Consider the following 25,936-nt stretch of genomic DNA (forward strand, 5'->3'; position numbering starts at 1 on the left):
ATGTTGTGTTATGAGCAGTTTATTCTCAGTGCTGATAATTAAACGCCAGTGCAGTATCCATTTAAAAATGCAATGTGTCTTTGCAGAGTAATTTAAACCATACCATGAATATTCTTCTACCACAACTACTGTACAGATATCTGCAGTTGTTATTCAACTTGAACACAAACCCACACTTCTAATAATTGTTTCATCTTACTCTAAATTGAGATGTGTGACTGGATGAGTAATCTGCTGCCTGAGAGTCACCATATGGGATTGCTTCATTTCATGATTGCTGTGCTTTTTATTCTTTATAAATTTTAAAGTGGGAGGAAAGGTCATGCTTTATTAATGGATAGCATCATTCTGCTGTGCCAAAAATGCTTGAAAGGTCTTCACCTCTAAGCCTTCTTATGGAAAGGAGGAATAGAGTTGCTTTGGATCTCTTTATTAGTAGGATAGTTAAAACCTTAGGAGAACGGATTTACATCTCTTTTCATTCTTTCGAGAAAGATTTTCTTTATCTTCAATGTTCTCCAGCTTTCCACAACAAGCTACATAATTCTGTGATTCAGAAGCCTCCTTGAGACTAGGAAATATCAGTTATTACACTTCTCTCTCACCACTGATGCCAGCAGATTGGAAAAAACCATATTACATTAAAAGAGCAGGTTGCCACCTTTGGTGAGTGCCACACACTGGAAACAAACATCTGAAAATCTGGATTTGTCCTAGTATAGATGAATTAAGAAAGGCTACATCCTTCTCTGATTACCCACCGGAAACACAAAATGTGTAGCATCTTGAAATGCAAAAGATTTTTTACCTCATTCTTGCATGTCACCTTTCCTGCTGAGACTTTTAAGTGTTTTGGCTTTAGTTTTTCTTTATTTTGGTAACTTCTGGTTTTGCCTCCTTTCCTGAGAACTGCTATTGCTTTGTCTTCCCCATTCATATTCTTTTTTCTTTCTTTTTTGCTGCATGGAGACTCTCTGCTGTACAAGTGTAAGTATTTTTTTAGCTCTGCTGTTTCTGGCCTACCTGTTTGCATTTTTGTGCTCCATTTGTCTCTGTACTGCTGTGCTAGTCTCCTGGGAGATTCTAGTGCCATCCATCTGCACTTACAGAGAGAAATAGACAGCAGTTCAGGGTTGAGATTGGATTTCACAGGAAGATTCAGCTAGCACAGTGTCTGAGTTTAAAGCATCCCTTGGCTTTGAGACCAAACTAAGCAGAGATGAGAACCAAGCTGATGAGAACTAAGCACCATTGTTACTGCTCAGAAACAATTTCTATTGCTTGGGTTTAATATTCAGACATCACACAGCTTAATGAAATAATGGCTTAAAAATGAGCTTGAGTGAGAGTTTTCTTGACATAGCAAGTTTCAGGTGGAAGAGATGTCATGGGTTATCTCTGAGTTTGGCCAGTTCTGTTTTCTTTGTCTGATTGAATCACTTTGAGCTTTTGAATGCTCTTCTCAGCTGTCACCCTTAATGCATTCTGAGAGCTGAAATTCCATGTGTAGTTTTGCAGGAAGGAGGGATGAGGGGAGACAGGCTGGGGAGCTGAGTATCAAGAGGAAGCGAGAAGTTCATTAATTTGTTTTAATTTGTTCTTTTGAAAAGAAAAGGAGGATTATGGAGCATCCATGTATCTAAAAGGATTAAATATAAATTATTCTGGAGGGTGAGGGAAGAAAAATGGAAATGAGCACATTCCTGAGCACTGAGAGTAATTTCCATTATCTTTATAGTCAAATAATGTAGGGTGCTTAAGACCATGCTGCTGCTAAAGGCGCATTATTTTCTAGCATTGGAAACAAAGCTTCAAGCATTTAAAATGTGATGTTAGTTGTTTGTAATTCCCAAGACACTGTTTTTCGTCCACATTTTGTAATGTAGTGCTCAGATATTTTTGTGAGGAAGGGAGTGAGAAGAGGCAGTCTGGAGAATTGATCCGACTTAGAAGAGAACCGAGGAGCTGAAATGTAGCTTGGACACATGAGACTGCCTAGCTCTAACCTGGCCTTTATTTGAGATTATGGTGAAGACTTGCTGACTCCTGTGTACAGCTGAAGGGTACTTTCATGGAGCCATCTCCAGAGAGTGCTGTGGCACGAGTGCATGCAGACTTCCACAGGGTCTTCCAACAAACTGAAAATACGCATCTTTTTAGCTGCTGTGTTAGGCAGCCTACAGCCTGCTTACAGAACAGCAGGCAAAAGAAGGAAAAACAAGATGGTATGCTCTTACAGAAAGTCACTGAAAGGTGTGGATGAATTTGAGGACAGGAGTTGATGCTACAGTTGCCATGATTGAAATGTGAGGCAGGAAAGCTGAGCTGTGTTTGTGGGGCGGGGTGTATGTAGGGTGAAGGCACAAGGTGTGCAACTGGCAAGCCTGAGCTGCTTCCCTCAGTGATGGGAAGAGGGTGGAGATCTTTCCCTGGGAGTTCAGCCATCTCCTTTGGCAGTGATATGTGCTGTGCTGCTGTAGAGCGCTGCACAGCAACTGAGATATTAAGCTGAGATTAAGTCTAGTATTTCGTAGAAAGAGCACAGTGGCCTATTTAAATTAATACTTTGACCCATTTTGCTCTGCGTGCGATCTAGAAAGATCACTTGGCAAGAAGCCTTTCATCTGAGCACTTCCTAAACAGGCTGGAAAACAGAAGGTTTTCCAATAAAATGTACCTAGAGCTGGTATTCATGCTGTTAAAGCCTGTGGGAGGCATCTCTATCCTTTTGCCTTTATCCCCAGCAACCACGCTGCTGATGGATCATGCCAAGCTGGTAGGAAGTTCTAGCACTGACCAAGAGACTGAGGTATGATCATCAGCTCAAGCTCTGCAGGGTCATCCAGGAGCATTTTCTTATCTGAGAAGATTAAATCATCTATGAAGATGATAAGAGGGCTGGCACGCTTTCCCTAAAAGACAGGCTGACGGAGCTGGGCTTGTTTAACCTGGAGAAGGCTGCAAGGAGACCTCGTTGCAGCCTTCCAGTATTTAAAAGGGGTTTTTAAAAAGGAGGGGAATCAACCTTTTACTTAGGTAGGTATTGATCGGACAGGGAGGAATGATTTTAAGCTCAAGGAGGGAAGGTTTAGACAGGATGTCAGGGAAAGTTCTTTACAGAGGGAGTAGTGGGTGAGATGCTGGAACAGGCTGCCTGGACAGGTTGTGGATGCTCCGTTCATGAAGGCGTTCAAGACCAGGTTGATTGGGACCCTGGGCAACCTGATCTAGTACTGGATCTGGAGGTTGTGGCACTGCCAGTGGCAGAAGGGGTTGGAACATGATGATCTTTGGGGTCCCTTCCAACCCATGCCATTCTATGATTCTGTGATTCTAGGATCCTATTCCTGGCTGTCAGGAATATCTTGGAGTGTTCAAGTCACTGCACAGGAACCTCAAAACTTGCCCTGGGCAAGTGGGTGCCCTGTGCCAGTGCAGGGCTCTCAGCTTTTCTGTGTTCATCTGAGAGCAGTCTGGCCTCTGGCTGTGCAGTTACTGAGCTATAAGAAGCTTCCTATTAGCCTTGTTCCCTGTCTTCTTTTTTGACCTCCTTGAACTTATGATTTGCTGCATTAGATTGATGTGATTTCCAGTTGCACCACAAGAAAAAGTGGCAAGCAGGCCAAAATGCATGCAAATATACATTAACTGTGAGAAACAGGCTGCAGCTGGAAAAGTAGCTCATAGTGACTGTTAATTGCTGTCCCCTGAATGTTGAGTTACTTAAGCTCATCACTGCATGAAGTGCAAGTGCCTTTGGCTATTCCAGGTTTGGATGACAGCAGCTCATGAGCTTCCCTTGATCTAGAGAAGCACCTGCTGATTTGCACCCTTCAGAGGCCATCCAGCTGCCTAGCCCTTGGACAGTGCACTGCAATTTTGGCTGAAAAAGTTTTGCACATCTCCAGCCACTTAGTACAGAGTCATGGCATAAACCTTGCTTTTGATTTATTGGTAGCTCACAGAGTAGTACCCAACCCTTTGATGCAACAGCACTTTTCATTCTCATTAAAGTCATGGTAAGTCTGCTCAGATGGCAACCTATTTCCTGTCTGATCATGAAATGGTTTTAATTATTATGCTTGTCAAATATAGACGTGGAAACCAGCTCCAGCTGGTTTTCTCAGTGGTGTTTGTGGCAATAAAAGCACAGCTCTGTTGCTCAGACAGTGCTATCACTGCCCACTCTGTAGTCTGGCAGCCCTTTTCTGACCTTAAGAAGACCAGTAATACCTTTCCTCTTTCTAAAATTTTGTTGTAAATCTGAGCATGGGAGTAGTGCCTTAATCTGCCTAGCTACTTCAGATGGGAATATAAATTCAGTACATGTGAGTGTAGGCACTGAACTTTCCTTAAAGAAAAACTAATAAACACTAAAGCAGTTCATGATGTCTGACATTTTAAAGCCAGCTATTCCTTTTCTGGCTCTCATAAAACTGATCAAGCTAAACTTGATTATCAATTCTGTTTATGAGTTATGAGCCATAACAAAATCCAGCTTCCTGACTGATAACCCAGATGTGAAACCATTCAGTAGGACTAGAAAATAAGTGGAAGTGAACAGATGTCTCTAAAGACAGCATGTATGACTGACTACCAGAAAGAAAGCCCATCTTTTCAAGAGCCATATCATTTTAAATTAACTCCTTAAAAAACATGCAGCTTAGCTTTTCTTTGCAAACTATTACAGTGTTGAGCTATGTTAAGAGGCTCAAAATGGACACACTCTTTCCTGTAGAAAAAAAGTCTTGCCTTGCAAGACCTTTTGGAAGAATTCAGGCAAGAAAATAAGGGTGGCTTTCTTCAAAAAATAACAAAAGCAGGTCTGAAGTCTGGGCATTTGTGCTCTGAAGGTAACGCATTCCTTTTTTTTTGGGGGGGGGGTGGTAATGTGAAGGTGAGAAGAGTAACAGCATATAATTTTCAGTAAATACCTTGAATGTACACCAAGATAACTCCATACATTAGTATATCTAAAGTGCAGGGAGTCATATGGATAGTGGAGATATTGCTAACCCTGGCATGGTATTTCTGGTATTTTGAAGAAGGGCTATGTGCTCCAACACTGTATTTTTCCTGGGGACACTTGGTGAGCTCTATGATTGTGTCCAGAGGCACAGGCACTTTAATGATTCTCAGTAGTACATTGCTAGCTGACTAGGTATATTTCATATTGAAAACAAAATCCAAAACAAGCCGGAGTACCATCCCTGGTGTTGTCATGAACCATGCAATAGAGGACACAGTAATTACTTCAGTTGTCCGTGCCACGTGATCCTGAACTCAAAGGTGAGGTATTAATAATTACCTTATTGTACAGTTGAGGATCAATGAGTTAATGCTTGAACAATTCAGATGATCATCCTGTTTACAATCTGAGATTTTAATGTGAAGAATAATTGCCTCCCTGGTTCACTTTCAATGTCAGCTCAACATAATGCCAATATAGAAAATGTTACAGATGTTTGAGAAGGGGAGGGAAAAACCTTTTCCTTCATGATATTAAACCCAATGAGAAGAGATTTGCTGTGTAGAAGGGAAAAACTGTTCATTGTCATTTCTTCTGTCCACTGAAGTTATTTGCTTTTATTTTATATTGGTAGATGACTCCTAAATCAAAAAGGAAAAGTATTCACAGTAGAATGCTCCGGCCGGTGTCCAGAGCTTTTGGTAAGTGAGAATTTCATAACCCATTTTTACTCCTTTGCTTGCTGAGATTCTTCTAGGTAGTTCTTTATTCAAAAGCACAGAAGACCGTCCCTCGCTCTGGATTGCATTTGAGGCCCACGTTGTTTGCTTTGTTCTGGGAATCTTCTAGTGTGTTTGGTACTAAATGTCTGCACATAATGCTCTGTCTGCTCACAAACGTGTTGTGGCTGAGTACGTTCTGTGTACGTGTTTATAACTGTTATCCACAAAAGAGAGGAATGGCATTGTCTTTTTTATTTTTTTAACAGCATGTTAAGCCTAATTAGAAAGTTTTGATTTCTCTTAGAAATGGAATTTGATCTAGATAAAGCACTGGAAGAAGTACCTATCCATATAGAAGACCCACCATTTCCTTCCAGCAGGCCAGACAAACGAACTTCTGGATTCATTTCAGAGTTGCCATCAGAAGAAGGGAGAAAACTTGAACACTTTACAAAGTTAAGGCCCAAAAGGAATAAAAAACAGCAGCCCAGCCAAGCAGCAGTAAGTCTGTGTTGAAGTATTGCTGATGATATTGTCTGTTGATTGCTTTTTGCCATGAGTCAGTTCTTATGAAGAAATGAAGATGAATGTTAACGTTTTCAAACTATAGCCTTTAAAGGCTATAACAAACTTGTCAATTCTTCTTCTGGTATTCATGTATTTAAGTGTATAATCCCTATTAGAAGCTTTTTGTCTTGTTTGAAACAACCTAAACCCAGGATAGCTTTTATCCTTATTTGCTTTTTTTTTTTAGTGGAAACATTTTCTGATAGCATGTGCACCTTTTGCTGGGAACACACAAAATGCCATGAGACTTTTCAGTTATATTGTAAGGATTTGTTAAGTCTTAATCCTTTCTTTTCTTCCTGCTTTAGGACTTGGTAACTTGGCATGAATTCCTATTTTTATCAGCTCTCAGAGGTGCTACCCTGTGACACCCAGCTTCCCACAGCTCCCTATCTAAAGATGATGTTGGGGCCAGCAAATCTGCATAGTCACAGATCTGCTTTTCATGCTGGAGCTTGCCTTAGAAAAGCAAAACAGAGCACTGTCTGCCTATAAAAGGCATTGGTGTGAACCCAAGTGTACATGTGTGGGGTTCCCACAGTTCCATTTCCTTGGCATACCACATCAATGAAGATTTATTTCTCTGATGGTTTATCCTCAGGGAATGTCAGGACAGATCTGAAGGAGTTACAGAGCTATCTCATGGCAACAGAGAAGAGCCGAGGTGATAAAATAACCCTTATCAAGGGGCTGCTGTTGTTTCTCTGAATTATGTTGCCTGGTAATGAATGTCTGCGGCCTCGTCTCTGCCTTGGCAGTGTCAGAGGAGAGGATCCTTGAAAATCTCCTTAATGCTGGGAAAGATCTCATCAGGCAAACTCTTTTCCACCGCTTGGAAGTGGTGAAGCCTTCAAGCAGGGGGGATATCCAAGCCAACTTTGCATTCCTTTGAGCTTTACAAGGAAAGATAGAGCTAACAGGAGGACATACTGGTCTTGACATTGTAGGGAAAACACATCTGTGTTTACTTCTTCTGATTCCAACTTTGCAGAACGCACATGTTTTCTGAATAGCTAAACTTGCTTTTCATTTGAACTTACTCAGTGCATCCTGTGCCATTAGCATAGGGGTGGGGAAGGGATAGGGTCATGGGAGAGCAAGTACTCTGCTGGTAGGCTGATGACCAGAACATAAAATGTCTTGCTCAATGAAAACAAAAAGCTTACTTCTTGTAACAAGGAAGTGCTACTTTCCATGACAATGCAGTGTTCTCAGTATGCTCCTCTGCATATAGTGAGTTAGGAAGTAGGAGTTTAATTAGTTGCAGAAATTGAAAGGAACTTTTTTAGCTTAAAAATTTTTTGTCTCTGCCTTTTTTATGGACCTTCCTAGTTCTTAATAGTAAGTCTAAACAAAAATTCAGAAGACTTAAGATGCTTGCTTCATGCTTTCAAACAGCCAAATGTTCAAGACTAGAATCACAAGTAGACTGTCATTGTTTGCAGAATTGATTTGCTGATGTTTTTGCCGTTTTGCTGCTATAGAAAGCAGTAGTTTGGAGAAGCACTGGAGATGCAGAAAGCACAGTCTCAGATCCATACTGATTAATATGTATCAGAAGTTTCAGTCAATTTTGCTTTTCACTTTACAAGTCACGATTTTCTTAGCCAAACTTTCTGACTTCGTGTCCAACCAGAACAAATGGTTGGGGAATTGTTTGTTTCCTGTTCCCATTATTTCAATTTTTTATTGTAGTGGATCTCAGATGATTGCAACTTGTACTTTTCTAGCTTTGCTGAAAAAATGATTTGTTCTTTGTAAGATATCCTAGCCTGGAAGCCAAGAGGGAATAAAAGTAAACTTTTAACTTGGGGTGGGTGGCAAAGGAAAAATTTTTTAGTTCTGTCAGGGTTTATACTGAAATGAACATTTAGAGAGAGGGGGAAAACAGGGTAACAAAAAGTGGTTGAAAACACTTTTTGTGAAGGTGACCACTGTACGTGCACAGATCAGGATATTTTTTTTCTTAGCTGCTTATTTTGTTTATATCTAAATGTGTGATCTGTTCTCAAAAGCACAAGGCATTTGATTCCTGACTTCATGCAGTATCCAACTGTGATCCAGCCTGCCTCTGTTGTTTTGCGTTTACTGTAGTGCCTCAATTGGTCTGAGTAAAGGGATAATTTTGGAGGTGCTTCTTTTGAACTGAGGTCTGGTTGATAGTGCATGACTTCCATAACATCTTGATTCTTAGTAATTATCATATAAACAAAAGCATGTCGGTTATTTTATGCTATAGAGAGATTTTCTTTTGTCAGGTATCTGCTGGAGTGCCTCCAGATGGTGAACAGAATGGCCTCATGGGAAGAGTAGATGAAGGTGTGGATGAATTTTTCACAAAGAAAGTCACGAAAATGGATTCAAAGTAAGTTCATTTCATGTGGTTTGTTGTCACTTTTTAATTTATTTATTTTAATCTATACTACTAGCTTATCCATTCTACTCAAAAGTTGTTTTTGAATTCTGTTCTCAGTATCCAGGCAAAGTCAGAAAATGCCTTGTTAGTCTAAGATAATACAATGAATTAAATTACCCTGCCTTAAAAATGACTAGTTTGAAATGAATTGCCTCAATATACTATTTGGTGTGGACTACTGACTCGTGGGTACGGTTATAAATTAGCTGGCTCAATGCTATGTGTCAGTGGAGCCCATTGGATCTAAAGCAAAGCAGTGTATTTCTTGCGGCTCATCCCTCCATTGCCAGTAGTACACACACAAGTGTGTCTGTGTAGATAGTACTGATCAGGCACAAACAGGATTGTGAAAGATGACACTAGATATATGCTGTTTAGAAATACATGTTAAATATTTTAAAGCAGTTTAAATATTCCAGATTCTGGTAATAAATTTGTCTGAAATTTATTTTCAGCTTTGTACAGAGGGATAAAATAGCTTATATAATTCTGTGTAGCTGGTTGTATGCAGCTAGAAGTTTGCGCACCAATGCACGTTTGCATTTATACAAACACAAAAATACTTATATAAATAAATGAGAAACTCTGGGCAACTTGAAACTACCTCTTCTGTATTGTCTGTGACATCCATTAAGGGAAATGGTAGGTGTTAACTGATAGGTAACTGTGTCAGGAAAAGCAAATGTTTTAAAATTGCCATGTTACAAAAATGTGTAGTGACATAGGAAGCCATGTGTGATATTCTGTGTGTATTGGTAAAATCACAGTAGCTTTGAATTAACCAGGATTAACCAGGTTAAATTCAGGATACTGGCAGACTAACAGCATCCTACAATGTTTTCCTTGGGCTCCCACTAGCTGTTCATTTCAGATGTCTTCATGATCTCTCGCTATCCTTGTGTTCATATCCCTGGCCATGTGCTTGACTCATGGATCTTTGCTTTTGTGAGCTGTCTCCATTTGCTTTATTGATGAGTCTTTCCGGTTGAGGTGCTCATATGCAGAAATGTAATGCACTCAGCTATCCCTTAAGCATGAATACTCTGCCTGTAAGGTGCCTGGGAAAATCTTAACAGCATTGGGGATTTTGGTTTGGTTTGCTTTTGACTGCTTGTTTGTTGTTTTTGTTGTTGTTGTTTTTTTGTATGTTTTCTTGGTGGTTTTTTTTTTTTAATTAAGTTTTGTTGTGTTTTGTTTCTGAGGATGAGCATCTGCATTATAAAGATGTTGTCTCTGTGTTTCTTTCTAAGAGAAGACTAAGCTCTATCAATTAGTTATTTTGTTCCTCCCAAAGCCTCTGCAAGTTCTGTGCTTGGATCAGTTATCCTCCTTATAACTACAGGTAGATGAAAACTAGAGATGACATTCTCTGGAAACAGAACAGTGTGAAATTGTATGTGCATAAACAGATGAGGCAGAGCTGTGCTGAAGCAACACCTCACTGGTGTTGGAAACAGACAGGCACACAGTGCAGATGGCATGGCTGCTACTTTTCATTGTTCCATGCACAAGGCTGGTCCAGGAATTCTCAAGACTGTATGAGTAATGTTAGTTGTTCAGGTTTTAATTTAGTCTAAGCCTCGGGCTACTTATAGATCATACAAATGGTTGGCTCTGCCCAGGAAAAGTCATTTTGTACTGTTGAGAACAGATAGGGGTGGGAAGGGAAGAAGAGATTAAAATGTCCATGTCTTTTATTAGGAGACCATCGGCTAAAAGTTCAGAGAGCAGTGAGCCCAGTGAAGCAGGTGATGAGAAGAAGAAAAGGGACTCAAGGAAGAGTGGCTTCCTTAACTTAATCAAATCAAGAGGCTCCAAATCTGAACGTCCTCAGACTGTAATGGTGGCTGAGGAGCCCTCCTCACCCAAAGTTGCTTCAAAAAGTCAAGTGGTGGACTCCAGTAAGAAGGAGCTAAAACCTGCAGAGCAGAATGGTGGTACAGAGCGATCCGAGGAGTTAAAGACGCCGGACTCACTGGAGGAGATGCAGCCAGATGATGCTGCAAAGGCTGAAAGAGGTGACAGCAAAGGAAGCCCGCAAGGAGGCCGGAGGTACGGCGTGCAGGTGATGGGCAGTGGACTTCTTGCAGAAATGAAAGCCAAGCAGGAGAAGAGAGCAGCCTCTGCTCAGAAGGTGAAGGCAATTTGATTTCTCTTGAGTTATAAAAAATGAACAGAAAGTAAGTGGAAGGGATACAGGGACTGGGTTTTGTCATATCATTCCTGTTTTCTGGCAGGGATTGCAGAGTTCTCCTGCAAAGGAATTGCTGTGTGTTGTTGTGATTGAACATGAATGCCCTGGCCAAGGGCCAGGCTGCACATATCGAAAACATGCTCTTAAGCCTGCACTTTTTCTCCTCATGCTGGGGAGGCAGCATCAGCTATTGCACTTGATGTCACACCAACACAAGAGCAGAAGAGGACACAATTGTTTACATGTATTACAGAGTAATTTGGGGGCAACTAGCACCCAAACTAGCACAGTTTGTCTTCACTCTATGTGATCTGTGATTTGTTCATGTATAATAGGTGCACGTTTTATCTAAAGCTAGGAAAGGCTGTTTACTGTGTATGCCCTTCAATTTATTTTCATGACTTGGACTTCTGTATTTTAAATACTAACTCTCAAAGAAAATAATCATATATTTAAAAACAAATAAATAAAAAGAGCTCCCCATTATCTTCATGTGGGAATATCATCACATTACTCCAAAGCTTTTTGTGCCAAACTATTTTACTTGATGCCCGTTTCCCTTTGAACTTCTCTACTGTCAGCCTGTGCTTCATCCCAGCTGTGATTGGCATGTTCTGAAATTACCAAAGGATCGGTAATTTGTATTCCTCTCATTCTTCAGCATGCACTCGTGTGCTATCCCTTCCCCACCACTACTCCCCACCATTCCCGCACCATGACTTGGAAGATGTTACTTTATGGCAGAGCTCAAGTGTAAGCTTTGCCCTCATTTTCATCTTTTTAAAATCCTACACTATTGTCTTACCATGTCTGAGTAAGGCATTCAGTTGTCATTTTTGCCTTTCGTCTCACTCTTACAGTACTTGCTGTGATGGCTGAACTATTGCTGCAAGTTCTCTGGTCTTGTAATAAGCAAATTCAAGTTAAAGCAGAGAGCTATGGCTTGCTTAAGTGACCCTCAGCATAAAAATTATGTCTCTAAGGAAGTGACCAATTCCCACCTTTCTGAATGTGCTGCATAGTGCCCATGAACAGCCTAACTGATTTCTAAGACACCAGATTTTCAATTAAGATCCTATGATTGTAAATAAAAATGTTACAGTCTGCCGCAACATACAATAGATTTACTCCAGCTAATATTTGTACAATTGTATTTTTACAATTGGATAAAGTGTATGCTTGGTGCTCTTCAATTCCTTAATACCTGTCATGTGAAGTTGGTCACATCTGGGATGATGCGTTTGTGGTAGTCTATGAGTGTGGGTCTACTTGCATTGATTAGCTTTTTCTACCACTGATTGAAAACTCGAATTTCGTTTCTCAAAAAGGAAAGCTGTTACTTTTCCCAGTATTACTATGCTTTTCACGTTACGTTTTTTTCCTCAGTTTGGGAGGAAAAAAAAAAAAAAAAACCCTTTCATGTTTGTCATTGGTTTCTTGCTCTCTTTTTGTTGTTGATGTATAAATGTGGGAAACTTTTAAGAAAATAATTTATTTTGATTTTTTTAAGAGGTTATTGATCTTATTTTTGTTGTGTTTTTTAAAAGTTGATGTGTCTCAGTTTTTTGGTTTTTTTAATAATGACAAGAAAGCTGAATCTCACAGCAGGGCACTGGCTTGCTTCTTAATGTTGTCCAGACCATACCAAATTGAACTACTGTTCAAAAGAATTTTTTGCATACTTTATCCTAGACTGCAATAGCAAATGGTTCAGTTTTGCACTTTTATTCATGGTATTCATGAAGCTGAAAAATATAAAGTATTTTGATGATTGAGCCACAGATGAAAGCATCCCATTGCAGTTAAATTACTTAGGAGATATATGGCACCAAATTCCCCAGTATCTTCAAATTTATCAGAATTCTAGCATGGTAGAAAATTATATTTTCCTTTAAGGTGCAGATGGCTGCTTATATTCTGAGCTATTTTACGTGAAAACAAAGCCAGAAGGTATTTACTATTTTATTCATACCCTCCTGCAGTCTTGTTACAGATACAAGTGATGAGCAGGTGCACAGTAGATGGAAAGATGGTAAACGCTTTTTTGTTTTCTTTTGCTTAGAATACAATGTGAGAATTGCTAGATAAATATGTGCAGTGACGGTTACTGCTGTGCATACCTAACAAGGTCTTTTAGCTCCATCTAGTGTTTATAAGACTGAATTTTTAAATACCTCGAGGAAGACCTAAGAGCAAACTGAGCTCATATGCAATCTGTTTATGTATGCATCATCAGTATTTCCCAACTCTGCGCACATTCCTTCTGAAAGTAGAGCCTGGCCATTATTTATCTAGATGGTAAATTTGCCTGCATTTCCCTGAAATGATTGACAACTTATCAGAGTAAATTTTAGCAGTAAGTGCTTTGTGTAGTCTCAGGACTGTGAGCAGTTTGCAGTGTGTGTGTGGTAGCTAGCCAGACACGCTGACGTCCTAACTGCACCTGTGAGTAGCACACTAAGTGCCAACACTGCTTTTGTACTTGGCCTCAATACACGGTGATATTTCCCTAGCAGTCCCATAACTGGAAGGAGGAAAGAGTTCCAGTGAAATTAGTTTTCATATTGTCCTAAAGCACTCTAAATATAATACAGTAGATAAATATTAAGAAAGTGTTAGTAATTTATTTCTCATACAGTATTTTGTTTACCAAGATATGGAAGAAAGAACAAGTAAATGCGGAGTGGCAAATGAGGAGCAGACAGCATGTCAATGACAGACAAGAAAAAGCAATAAAAAAAAAAAAAAGAAGCTTTCACTTAGCCTCCCCATAGCTTAATGTTCCTGCAAGCTTTGGATGGGTCATTATTTTGCCTGTAGAGGCAACGTAGCTTACGACTCTTAACTCTTCAAATTATTATTTGAAGATTATGCTTCTAGAATGCTTTTGTTGGGAAAGCAATTTATTATGCTTACACATAGTTTTTAACATACAGATGATTTTATATGAAAAGTTTGTAGAAGCACAACACCCTAGACTGTGGGGTTTTTTTAAGAGAAAGGAATGTCCAGCAGCCCTTGTAATAAGTAACATTTGTTTGTTTTTAAAGGAATCTTGTAAATACACAGGTGCTTCTGCTTCTGGAGCTGTCTTTGGAGAAAAGACTTTCTTAGTTTTAACTGCATTACCTGACCACTTAGTTTTAACTCCTGTATGTTAGCAGACCCATCACATAGGAGGCAGGGTATAATTGCAGCTTTGCTAGACACTTGTATGTATGCTTGATCAACTCAGTTTACTTCCCACCTGAATTTCATGTCCTTTCCAGGACATGAAAGAGAAACAAAGAAGTGCATCCAGTGAAAGATACTAACACTACTTTTTCTGCCTTACAGTTTCTGAATCAACACTTTTTTTCCTAACAGAAGCATAGAGTTATATTGATTAAAGGTCTGTTATTAAGATGAGAGGTTTTCTCACTCTTGCAGAAACTTGGGAATGACACACCTTCCAAGGAGCCTTCTGATGCAGCAGTGAGCTCAGAACGACTGGATGGAAGTGGTACAGGTACAGTCTGGGACTCTTGTTATAAACTTTAGAAAATGCAAAACCTAAACTCAAAATCACATTTTGCTGTCCAAATTGCACACCTAAAAATTGCTTAAGCAAAAGATGAAGTTACGGTAAGTGAACAGCATTAGAAACAAGTTCATGTTTGTACTGTGTTTGACAGCACTTCTCGTGAAGCCAGCTCGAGGTCTGTGTTGATAGCTAGTTGCTTTACACTTGTGCTACACATCCCAAAGAAGGGAAAGGACTCAGGATGTTCTCCTTCCAAAGAGTCCCCATTTGCAATAGAGATGCCAAAGGTGAAGCTGAACCCAGGAGCCAGCAAAAGTGTCTTCGTGCATTAGAATTGAAGCTTCTGAATACATCTGTAGGCTTCAGCATGACTGGTCTTCAAGGTTAATAGTAGTCAATGTATGTAACTGCTCTTCTAGTCCTGGCTTTGGGCTCTTTGAAGAGACTTCTCATAGCCAATGGACAGTAACTCTTCCCAGGCTTTAGCTGACATGAACAAAGCTAAAGCAGTCTGCAGAGTTACGGAGGCCCTGGGATGCAGCCCACATGCACAGAATAAGAGAAGTAAACTCAGTGCTTACAGCAGCATTTCACTTTGTGGCTAGTCCTGCTTTGCACTAGCCAAAGGCCCTTGTCAGGCTGTAGTCTTGAAATGGCAGTGCCTAAATACATATACTCTTGGTGCAAGAGGAGTGCCTGATTGCTGGGCACACAAACTGGGCCGAAATCTAAATCCAAAAGTGGGCAGCTTGGTTGAGCACTTCAGAAGTCAATTATGAGTACTTCCACCTTTCTAAAGCTGGTTTTAAAAGGCAGCTTGTGCACAGCATGTTAAAGCAAGCTATAAATCAGTGACCTTAGGTCAGCCTGCTTGTCTTTTGAAAAGCACTGTTCAGATTGTGTGTGTCTCCTGATACTGTCAAACAAATCAGAGGAGCCAGAATCGCATATACTTAGGATATTAGCATAGCTGTGGGTATCTGATCCCAACATTTCTCTAGTATATGGCACATTCACCACACCTCACTGAACTGTGCATGCCCCTTCCTTCTGCCTTCCAGCTGTCAGTTCTTTCTTTGTCACTCTTGCTTGAGAGCTCCCTGAGGCTGCTTTTCACTGTTGCAGCTACAGTTTGTCTTTGTTTTGGTTTAATTTATTTTACTGGGTTCTCATAATATTAGCAGGCCTGGGGTTGGGAAAGCAAGAAAGAAAGGAAAAATTGCTGGATGTTGCTACAGGAAAACTATAGATAAGTATGTATGCAAGCGCACAGCTCTTCTGGGTAGCCAGAGTTTAACTCCAGCTGGGCTGAAAAACAGCTTTGTAGACTGGAAAAATTTTTTGGACATTGGCTTGCAACAAACTATATCCAACACTCCTCTCCCATTGCTTTTGAAATGGCTGTGCTCAGCACTCCTGTAAACAAGCAGGATTTCTGAATGGGAATAGCAGGTAGGTAGGTCAAGTCTGAGCACTCTGTTGCTTTGCCAGGTACCAAGGCAACCAGTCTACATTTCAGTTAGTCTGTCATTTTGTTCCCGAGAATAAAGATGTGATGACTGTTGAATGTCTCAAACTAGCATACAGATTTCAGGATTATCTATATACCTACTACATACAAGCTTTCATCCTCCTCAAAGTAGAAAAGCAGGCCAAGCATTTTGCTTGCTTGCAATTTCATGTCCAGCAGGCTTTCTACCAACTGGCACAGCTAAACAGAACTGATTTATGCCTTGGAAATGAATGTAGTTTTATGCATAAATACTTTGATCTTTGTTTGGAATAATAAACTTGCTAATGCATAGAAACCATTGTTCATATGCACTGTTGTTAAATCAATCAAAATATTAACTAAAGAATATTTTGGTCTCTTCTGAGTTTCAAAATCTCTTCAGAGCTTGCTAAAAGCAACAAATAACAAGATATAGCCTGCTGACCACACTTTCCAGATCTATTTTATGGGCCAGGATTTCTCTGTTGATTTTGGACAGCCAACCTTTTGTCTATAGAGGCACAAATCAGCCGAAGGCTGCCTTTTCTACGGATCCATAGCTGCTTCCTCAGCAGGTAGGCCATCCCATCTGCTCCCAGGATGACAAAGAGAGAATGAGGTCCAGCCAGCCATCAACCCAAATGTATTAAAAGGACTGGAGATGTCATCACCTATGAGGCAATTGATTTATGTTAGCACATGTAAAAATTGATGGATTTAGGTGCTCTTCTTGTGGTGATTTTAAAACACTAAGAGTTACCTTACTAATGCTGCAAGGCTCTTTGTGTGTATATGTGAACTAGTAAAGGTGTTTTCTATATGAGTGTGCATACATGTATGCTGAACATTCCACATTGCACGAGACTGTAATTTATGTGTCTGTTTATTTTAGTGCCTAAACTCTCCCTTCCAGAGAGCCGGTTTGCTTCCAATAAAGGTGACTCTATCTCAGCATCATCTGAAAAAAATGCGAAAGCTGAACCAAAGGCAGAAGCTGCGGCAAAGGCAAGAAGTTCTTCCAATACACCAACCAGCCCCAAACCTCCGCTGCAGTCAGCAAAGCCCAGCCTGGCAGGACGGCCCACGGTGCCACAGAAACCACGCTCTGCCTCTCGCACTGGTGAGGAGCTGCTGGGTACTTCTGAGTGGAGTTTCTGTGAGCCATGGAGGAGACACCCAGGGCTGCATTCTGAGCAGAAGTTAAATGCAGATGGATTCCTCAGGCACTTGCTCTTGACTTGCTTCCTTCTTTTCCATCTCCCTCTTGCCATAATTCAAATGCAGTTATTTAAAACGGTTTAGCCTTGTGACAGTAAAATCTGAGGAGAACCAGTGGAAACACTGACAGAGCTGTTCTGAGTTAGCCTGCTCTCTTAGGAATGCTCAGAGATCTGCTTCAGAATGAAAACTGTTGTAATTGTGTTGGCAATACTATTTTCTCTGAGCACCTGACTCTAAATACTGAAGCCCTTGGGGTTTTTTGGCTCTTAGCTCCCTGAGTGAATGCCTGTTAATAATTAGTCCAAACAACTGTTTCTCACTCTCTTTTCCCTCATTTTGCCTGTGATTCTTTCCTTATTATTTTTGATCGGAATTAACATAGCTGTATGATTTTACAGCCCTGCTAGACTGCCAGCTGAATGGTTATTTATTAACTTCTGCTCTGTCCCAGCCTCCCACCTAGATATTACCTGAAAATTTTCAATGTCATGAAACAGATCTTCTATACACAGATTGCTATTTAACAGTCTGATGACACAACTCCCTCTTCCCAAAGTATAACCATTGCAGTTTAGAGGAATTAAATGCTAGTTACTGACTCTCCTAGTGGCTGTAACAAATGGAACTTATTGCTGCTAATTGAAGAACATAAGCATTGCCTCTAGGCTTTTCCCATACTTAGCAATGACCTGAGAAAGATTACATATCTGAGGGGGGACAAGGAGCAAATGGATGTTAAAGCCTCTTCCTTGCCTTAATGTGTGCCTGACACTGTTTAACCTGTCTTTGCACACTAGTGGGTGGAGTGTTGTTCAAGTACAGAATCACCTTCAGATTGCAGATGGCTCTGTTTTATTGGTCATTTCAAAAATGGTCGTAGAAATGTTGGGTGAAATAGATATGTTGTAAAGATAAATACAACAGAAAGGCATTGCTTATTTCATGATGCTTAATCTATAAAATAGGCAGCACATTATCTCAAAATATCTTGTATCGAACAGACCTAAGCTATCTGTTTCTACCAGTTCATATTTCCTGCAGAGAGGAGCCTACTGCAGACTTACTACAGAAAGCAATTAATATTTGCTAGTAATAAGCCAGCTCCTTGGGTGGCAGCAAGGCAGCATCGTCTCTGCTGCAGTCTGATTTCTTTCATAGTACTTGTATTGACTTGCTAGCTAAGGTCACATACGTGATGTGATGACGAAGCCAAACAATAATCCTATTTGCATTCTTGCTCCTGCTGTTGCTTATGGTGATGTGACCAGAGTAATGATAGCAAACTTTTGCTAAGTAATCTGAAGGCAACAGAGCACAGCTCAAATGTCTTCAAATCATCGAAGTCTGAAAGTGATTCCTTGGTAAAGCATGAGATACATCAGCTTTATTTCAGAAACATGTAGCTGTGTTTGCCAAGCCCAGCGCTCATGCACAGAGCTTGATGTTGATACCAAGTTTCCCAAAGCACCTGGCCTCACAGGCATGTGGAGGCCTTGAGAATTACTGCATCTGTTCAGACTGAGTTGCATTTGGAACTTCATCACTTTTTTAAATTTGCTGAAATTAACAAGATTGAATCCTTTTTGATGACCAATTTGTGTTAACAGTAGGATAGATTCCTGTTAATTTCCAATATGCAGCTAAATTAACTTGTGTTCCAAATTTATACAAGTATTATAGAATAGAATCATAGAATGGTTTGGGTTGGAAGGGACCTTTAAGGTCATCTGGTTTCAGTCCTCTGCTATCGCCAGGTTGCTCAGAGCCCCATCCAGCCTGGCCTTCAATGCTTCCAGGGAGGGGGCATCCACAACCTGTCTGGGCAACCCGTTTCAGTGTCTCACCACCCTCACAGTAAAGAATTTCTTCCTAATATCTACTCTAAATCTACAAAATATTTCCAGAAATCCATCCAAAATTGTTTTCAGCTGTTTTTTTTTTACAAATTGCATGCTTACGTTTTGCATGAAGTTCAGTTTTCTATTTGTACTGATGTAGTAACACCCGTTAAAAATGCTGGAGTTGATATCTTATGTTTGGCTATAAATATTCTTTTACCTGGCCTGAGGGCCATCATATATTCTCCTAACATAATGTAAATACCCATTCTTTCTTTTTTCCAATACAGATTCTAGCTGTTTCTTTGTTTCATGTTGTGTTGGACTTTGGTCCCATCATGAAGATGCCTCTTATGTGAGCTACTGAGCAAATATAACTTCTCATCTTTTGTTCATGATTTTCACAGAGGATGCTCCAGAGTCTCCGTCTGGCCCCAGCTCCCCAAAAGTTGCCCTGCTTCCACCCGTGCTGAAGAAAGTTCCCTCTGATAAAGAAAAGGATGGTCAGAGCAGCCCCACAGTCAGATCATTTTCTCAAGAAGGTAGGAGTGTTGGTATAACTGTTGGTCCAGCATGCCTTTTATCTACTGGGAATCAACGTGTCATTGTTCCCTGATCTGATTGTTCTTGGAAGAGAAGAGAATTATTCATTTTAAGGAAAAAAGAGGAAGGAGAGTATATCTAGTCATGTCTTCCCACCACTTCTCCACCCGTGGGTTAGTGCTGTACATTTTCTTTGTTTCATCAAACCAACTGAAAGATGAATTTCTTGTTACTAATGATGCAGCTGAACAATTAAGGGATGTTGTGTTATGTATGTTATGTTTTAGTTTGATCTGACTCAAGGTGCTGATTGATGTTGGTCACAGATAACAACGTGAAATGTACCTTTGTTGATCAGTAAAGTTGCAGGGGAGCAGCCCTGACTCTTCCTTGCAGCTGGCCTTTTGCTCTGTGTGTGTTAGTGCATGTAACTAGGCTCACCTCACACTTGGGCAATGTGTTGTGGTGTGCCCGGGCAATGTTTGGTACTTTTACCACAATGTTCACCCACAATAATAGACTGCTGGCATCTCTTTCCTGCTTTTCATGTGCACTCTGGATTTCTTCTTTTACTGATGCGTTCCTTTGCCCTGCAGTTGGCTTTCAAGAGAGTTAAGGCTTCCTTCCAAAGTATAGGACATGGAGAAATAGTCACAGAACTATTGTTCAGCATGGTCTTAGCTGGCACAAAGACAACATTGAAATCTGAGGGCGAGACCTCCATCCGTTGGACTGTCCTTGAGAAAGATGAGTCACTTTTCCAGCTCAAGGTGACTTCCCATCACATCCGGACTGGAAAAATAGCATAAGCTGTGAGACAAATGGGTGCCCGTTCACACTCTGCCAGCACTTCTTTGCAGGATGGGATGTGGCAGATGAGTCAGGGCAGACACATCACACTGGCTTGAGGAAAAGGAGCAGTTGTGTGTCAGAGTTCACTGTTACCCACTGATGGGAGGAACCTGGTTTTAATTCTGCCTTTAGTCCCATCGGAGCCTGCACTGAGACAGGTGAACTGAGGCACAGCTTATGGACCAGGCTTACTTAACTGGGGCCATCATGCTGAGAATGGCTGCAATCAGAGGCTCTTGCCACACTTGACTCTTTCAGTTGCTCTCTGATAAATGTGTGTCCTAAAGCCCTTGTTTCCTGGCCAGCTTTTCACCAGAAAGAACTTGCTGCTGCATACCTGGAGATACCCAGTGTAGTGGGACTTGTTGCAGACATGTTTTGTGTGATGTTGGCTTCACCATTACAGTGCTCTATCTCTTCTAAGTCTTTGTCATGAGAGGAGACACTGGAGAAGGAGGAAATACAGGACTGAAACTACAATCCTTTTGAATTACAGCAACTTCCAACACAGCACAGATTTTAAAAGTTTCTGTATTCCGTGACTATTATAAATGAAATGGGAGTCACTTTATTCTTAAAATTTGTTGGCTCACTATACAAATCCTTGTAGAAAAAGGGTTGGATGCTGCCTTCCTTCCTCTTTGCTCACTTACGCTTTGTCTACACAGAAGACTGATCCAAGCTGAGACAGTATCCTAGTTGCTGCTGCTGCACTGTAACAATTTTATTAAGAGAAGCTTGGAATGACTAACATTGTGTTTCTGGATCCTTATGTAGCTGCTATGTTTTGCGTAGAGATGTTTGGAAAAGACTGAATTCTGTCTCTTTTGGTTCTCACTCTTCGTCAGGATAACTTTTCTCTTTATTACTGTTCTACTTTTGGTCATTCCTCCTTCCTTGCATTCTGCTTCCTTTCAGACTAGCATGCACAATTTATTTCTGCAACTGGTAAATCACTGCAAATCCACCTAAGTCCATAAACAAAATTATAGCTGCTGCAAAAGAAAGCAGCAAATTACATGATACTTAATTATAAAAATGCTTTATGTGAATGAGTTTAATTGTACTGCATGGGGCAATTCCCAAATGCACTTCTTTGCACAGACTATCTGTAAGGTCAGTTACCAACATACACAAATATCCAGGCTAGATTTAAGCCAGCATCTGGCGTATCAATTGCTACTCTTTGAGTGATTGATTAGATGGGATGACAAATTGAAATTATTTATGCTACTTAATACTTTCTGTATATGGGTCTCTGTACACTATGGGGTATAAATGGATCCATTTCCCTGCTAGAGCGAACAGGAGAAGGTCAAAAAAGAGCTGCAGACCATGACTGTGCCAAGCCGCCTGGAGGAGGGGGAGCCACTTTGGGGCAGTGCTCTGCCAGTGTGGAAGAGGAAGGCAGTGTGCTTGGGCTGAGGAAAGCTCAGCCAGCTCCTGGTTAGCAGTTTCCAATTTCATTTTTCATCTGGATGGTGCTTGACAGCTGGCACTAACAATCACTAAGATGCTATGGTAGCAGAGAAGCCTTGAAAGGGTGCTGCTCTGTCACTGAAGTGTGAGAAGGGTGAAAGTCCCATGAGACGTTCATCTTTCTGCACCACTGGGCAACCTGATCTACTGGGCAGCAACCCTGCCCACAGCAGGGAGCTGGAACTGGGTGAGCTTTAAGGTCCCTTCCAACCAATCCGAGCCAGTCTGTGATTCTATGATGCATGCACTAAAGAATTTCAAAACATATTTCATCCTGAGTATTGTTAGTGCCAGCTTCTGCACTGTCTCACAACCATTTGAGAACTGGGAACAGCATGTTGTTTTCAGCTGGCATGAACAAAAATAAAACCCGCAAGAACCCAAGCCCATGACATGTGCAGCACCTCTTGAAAAGCACCTTGGACTTAAAGTGAGCTCATTCAGTAAAATATAAAAACAGCTGGTTGAACTATGTGTTTTTAAAATGCGAAAGCTCCTGTTCCCAAATGGTTTGTGTTTCCATGCTTCTCTCTACCTTAGCTTGTTTAAACAGTGATTCAAAATTACTTTTTTCTGCAGCCTTTTAATGAGTTGAGTATCTTATGCAATTGCATTTACTCATAGTTCTTCTATTTATAAGACATCGTGTATTCCTTCTGTGTATTTCCCATCATTCATTCTATTCTGTTGTGAGGAGAAGGAAAGAACTGTCCCATCTGCTCCTCTCTATCCTCAGTCCAGATCTTCTAATTTGCTGAGCACGTTGGGGAATCAAACTTAGCCCATCAGATTTGGAACCTCTTTTCACCATCACAACCAAATTATTTTAGTTAGTTCTTAAGTAGCTCTCCAATAAAATAAGTTTCAAAAGCTGAGGTGCTGCTTCAGATCTCTGCAAGTCGCCTTGATGTGGTTTCATGAGGGCTGTACTGAGGTCCACTCTGATGGCATCAGCCTGCTTACAGTATATGGACTTAAGTGCCTGACATATTTTTCAGGCATTTTGGGGGCAAACTCCCCATCTTGTTTTATTAGGCCATAAATACAAACAGCTGCTGCAGCATGTGTTCTGGGTTTCATTTGAAGAGCGAATGGAAGCTCAAACAACAGCCGTGTAATTACTTGCAGGTGCAATTATCAAGAATGATTCAGAGCCACAGGGCACCTATTTTTCTGTGAAAAGCAGTGGTGTTTGGGAAGGTGGAAAGACCTAACTTGTTATTTTATTTTATATGTTATTTTGCTTTATTTTTAAATAGACTTTAGGCATCTTTGAAAAGTTAAATAGCTTTAAGAGAATTTTCTCAAAATCCTCTTCTAGTTTGCAAAGTAGGGATAAGAAAGCAATGATCGTATAATTGCTAGCTCTTATTTCACCCCATGTTTTGGCTAGCACGCATGAGGAAAAAGGTATTTTGGAGTTGGGAGGACTGCTTGGGTCAGAAATGCACCATGTATGCAAGGCGTGGGTCCCATAGGATGAGTGCTGGATGTGTCCCTTCTGCTCTCACATTGGCAGAGATGCAGAACTGGATGCCAGATAAAGCCAGATGGAGCTTTGTGGCATACCTGGGTGGCTCCATGGCCTAATCCAGGGGAAAAGGTGCAGTAAAGGCACGCTAGAGGTTTGCCATCTGTGTAAAGGTTCGTTTTGACGGGAAGCGTGAGGGTTCTATAGACATCAGCCCTTGCATAACCTTGCTCCCATTGCTGTGCATAATAAAACTCTTGTTTCCATAGAAATTTTAGACCACTTACCCGATCAGAGGCCTTAACAATGGTTTAAAACCTTTTCTTTCCATTCCATTTCAAAGTTCATAGATTTAGGGGAAAACGCTGGCCTTCCTCAGATTTATTGTGCTAGGCAAACAGAACAAGTGCTGCCTGCTTTTAGACAAACAGAAACGGGGCCGTCCTGCTTTCTGCCCTGCTGAGACACAGCTGTGCTCCCAGCTGAGAGAGCTGCAGGTCAGGCTTTTGAGAAGGGTCCAGGCTGTGCACTGCTACTTTAAGGAGGGTCCTGCCAAGGCACCCATGCAGTCGGAGGGCACTGTCTGCAATCCAGGCCCTCTGTTTGCTCATGATGTGATGAGAAGGACGCCTCCAGGCCTTTTCTAACTGTAATGTCTGTCTGTGTCACACTGAGGTGCACTGAGTTTCATATTTCAGGTTTGTCTGCTCATCAGCCACCACTGGAGTGGAGTTTGCTCCTTTTCTTTCCTTCTCTCCCTGTCTCTCACCTTCTTTTGGGTTGAATTCGTGGATCTGTGCTACTCCCACCGGTTCAAGTGAATACTGCGGGAGTGGGTGCAGGTGCCTTATGCAGGAATGACCTTTTTCCTCTCCTCCTTTCTGCAGTCATTACTAAGACCCTTTTCTGTGTTTTGCACAGCTGCCAAAAGAAGCCCTGGGCACCAGTCCCACGAGTTCCAGGAGCTGAAGCAGAGGTCCTTAAGTAAAGACGGCCATCAGGGAAGCAAGTCCAGCGACTCTGGCGAAGAGGCAGATAAAGATTTTATTTTTGTTTAGCAATCAGTCCAACTGCTTTGTAGTGTGAGAGCTTTGATAACAGTCAGGGTACAGCAATCAACAGCCCTTCCAGCCAGCTGCTCTATCACCACAGGTACATCCCCACGCAGAGAAGGTGATCTTCCAAACGCGATTCCCACTACAATCAGTTGCTGTTGATTTGGTCCGTAATTTCTGTTCTGTCCCATTCAGACATTCCTTCCCATGCCTTTGCTAAAGCCAGCAATCCTTTCATGTATTCTACTTGAATTTCCTCCAAAGCAGCTACAAAGAATGCCCTGCATTAGGGCGTTGGGGAAGCAAAGCAAATTAACTGGACACTGTCTTACGCTCATACACTGTACAGCAGGTAATGTGTTGTACTGCTGAATGTAAATGTGTCAAATCTGCACGTGACTTACCTATAAATATATTCTTGCGGTATGCAATTGCACATTGTAATTATATTAAGAGCACACTAATAAAATAATTTGTATAGATTATATATATTAAATGCTTGGGTATGGTTTTTACATTCTCCCATAGGGAGCTTCTTTCTTCCTGTTCTTGTACTGTACATAAAGCTCCAGCGCTTACATTTGTGTACTGTCAAAAAGCACAACGGAGAAGGATCTGAATGACATATAAGCTTGTTATGCTTCCACGTTCATGTATTAATGTATATAGTTGGTTGGAATGAGGGCAATGGAAATTTTATTAATATTGGTGTTTTCTAGAGACCTTCGGTTCTGTCTGCATATTAGCTTCCTTTCAATGTGTAATTCTACGAGAACGATAGTTGGACATCTGTAAAAACATTTCTGCTTTTGGGGAAGGGGTGCAGGTTTCACAGGTATCCACTTACATTACAGGTTGAAGGGATTTTATTCATATGTATATTTGTAACAATAAAAATGATTTTACAACTGAAATTGAGCTCCTCGTTTTTACAGCACTGGTTTTGGTCTGACAGCTTCTGCTTGTTGAATGATAGCATAGTGTCAGATAGAGCAATCGTGCAGTTCAGACAAAAACAGTGTCCTCCTTTTCTCCTTGTGGTGAAAAGTCTGCTCCTCTGGCTTGGCTCCACACAGCATCGCCCAAAAATCATACTGCACATCTGAGAGCATTGCCCAGATGCTTTTCTTATGCCAGAGCATCTCTAAAGTAAGGCAGGAGGCTGTAGAAAACAGGTCCTAAAGCCTGGGTTTTCAAACCCACGTGCCATGGGTTTCGCATTGGTTTGAAATTCTGCATCTAAAACCATTTAGACAAAAGTAGTCATTTAGACACACGTACATTCTTTGTTTATTAAACATCAATGAGGAAAAAACACAAATGGCAGAGGAGAACCTGAGATTATATTCGAAAAGGCAAACAACTGAGCCTGCTTCAGTTGTTACTCACAAAGTGAATGAGACTATTTTGCAAGAGTACTCAAGAAGGGTTGCCTGATCTGCTGGCTTTGTGAATTTAAGAAAACTTACTGAACAGCAAGGTTTGTGGTATTAATAAAAATAATAATGAGAGTCTCACTTCCAGCTGCTGAGTACTTCTCCCATTGGAACTCACTGTCCTGCTCATCAGCCATGCAGACCACCTGCCCTATGCT

The 25,936-nt window shown here is 40.9% G+C and overlaps 1 protein-coding gene across 2 annotated transcripts in view; it reads left to right on the top strand.

Moving 5' to 3' along the window:
- CARMIL1 (capping protein regulator and myosin 1 linker 1) overlaps nucleotides 1–24,345 on the top strand; it is a gene marked incomplete at both ends in the record, with an annotated part of 173,594 nt that extends 149,249 nt beyond the window's left edge. The window contains 9 exons of one of the 2 annotated variants that reach the window (XM_079533554.1): nucleotides 5,604–5,670; nucleotides 5,996–6,192; nucleotides 8,517–8,623; nucleotides 10,376–10,808; nucleotides 14,298–14,376; nucleotides 16,776–17,003; nucleotides 19,350–19,484; nucleotides 21,637–21,783; nucleotides 24,209–24,345. In XM_079533554.1, the coding sequence (XP_079389680.1) occupies nucleotides 5,604–5,670; nucleotides 5,996–6,192; nucleotides 8,517–8,623; nucleotides 10,376–10,808; nucleotides 14,298–14,376; nucleotides 16,776–17,003; nucleotides 19,350–19,484; nucleotides 21,637–21,783; nucleotides 24,209–24,345 (1,530 nt within the window). The remainder of the gene's footprint in view (nucleotides 1–5,603; nucleotides 5,671–5,995; nucleotides 6,193–8,516; nucleotides 8,624–10,375; nucleotides 10,809–14,297; nucleotides 14,377–16,775; nucleotides 17,004–19,349; nucleotides 19,485–21,636; nucleotides 21,784–24,208) is intronic. The other variant, XM_079533555.1, reaches the window with a different exon arrangement.
- Nucleotides 24,346–25,936: the final 1,591 nt, after the last annotated feature.

The sequence above is a fragment of the Tetrao urogallus genome, assembly GCF_951394365.1.
Source record: "Tetrao urogallus genome assembly, chromosome: 3".
NCBI classification, from domain to species: domain Eukaryota; kingdom Metazoa; phylum Chordata; class Aves; order Galliformes; family Phasianidae; genus Tetrao; species Tetrao urogallus.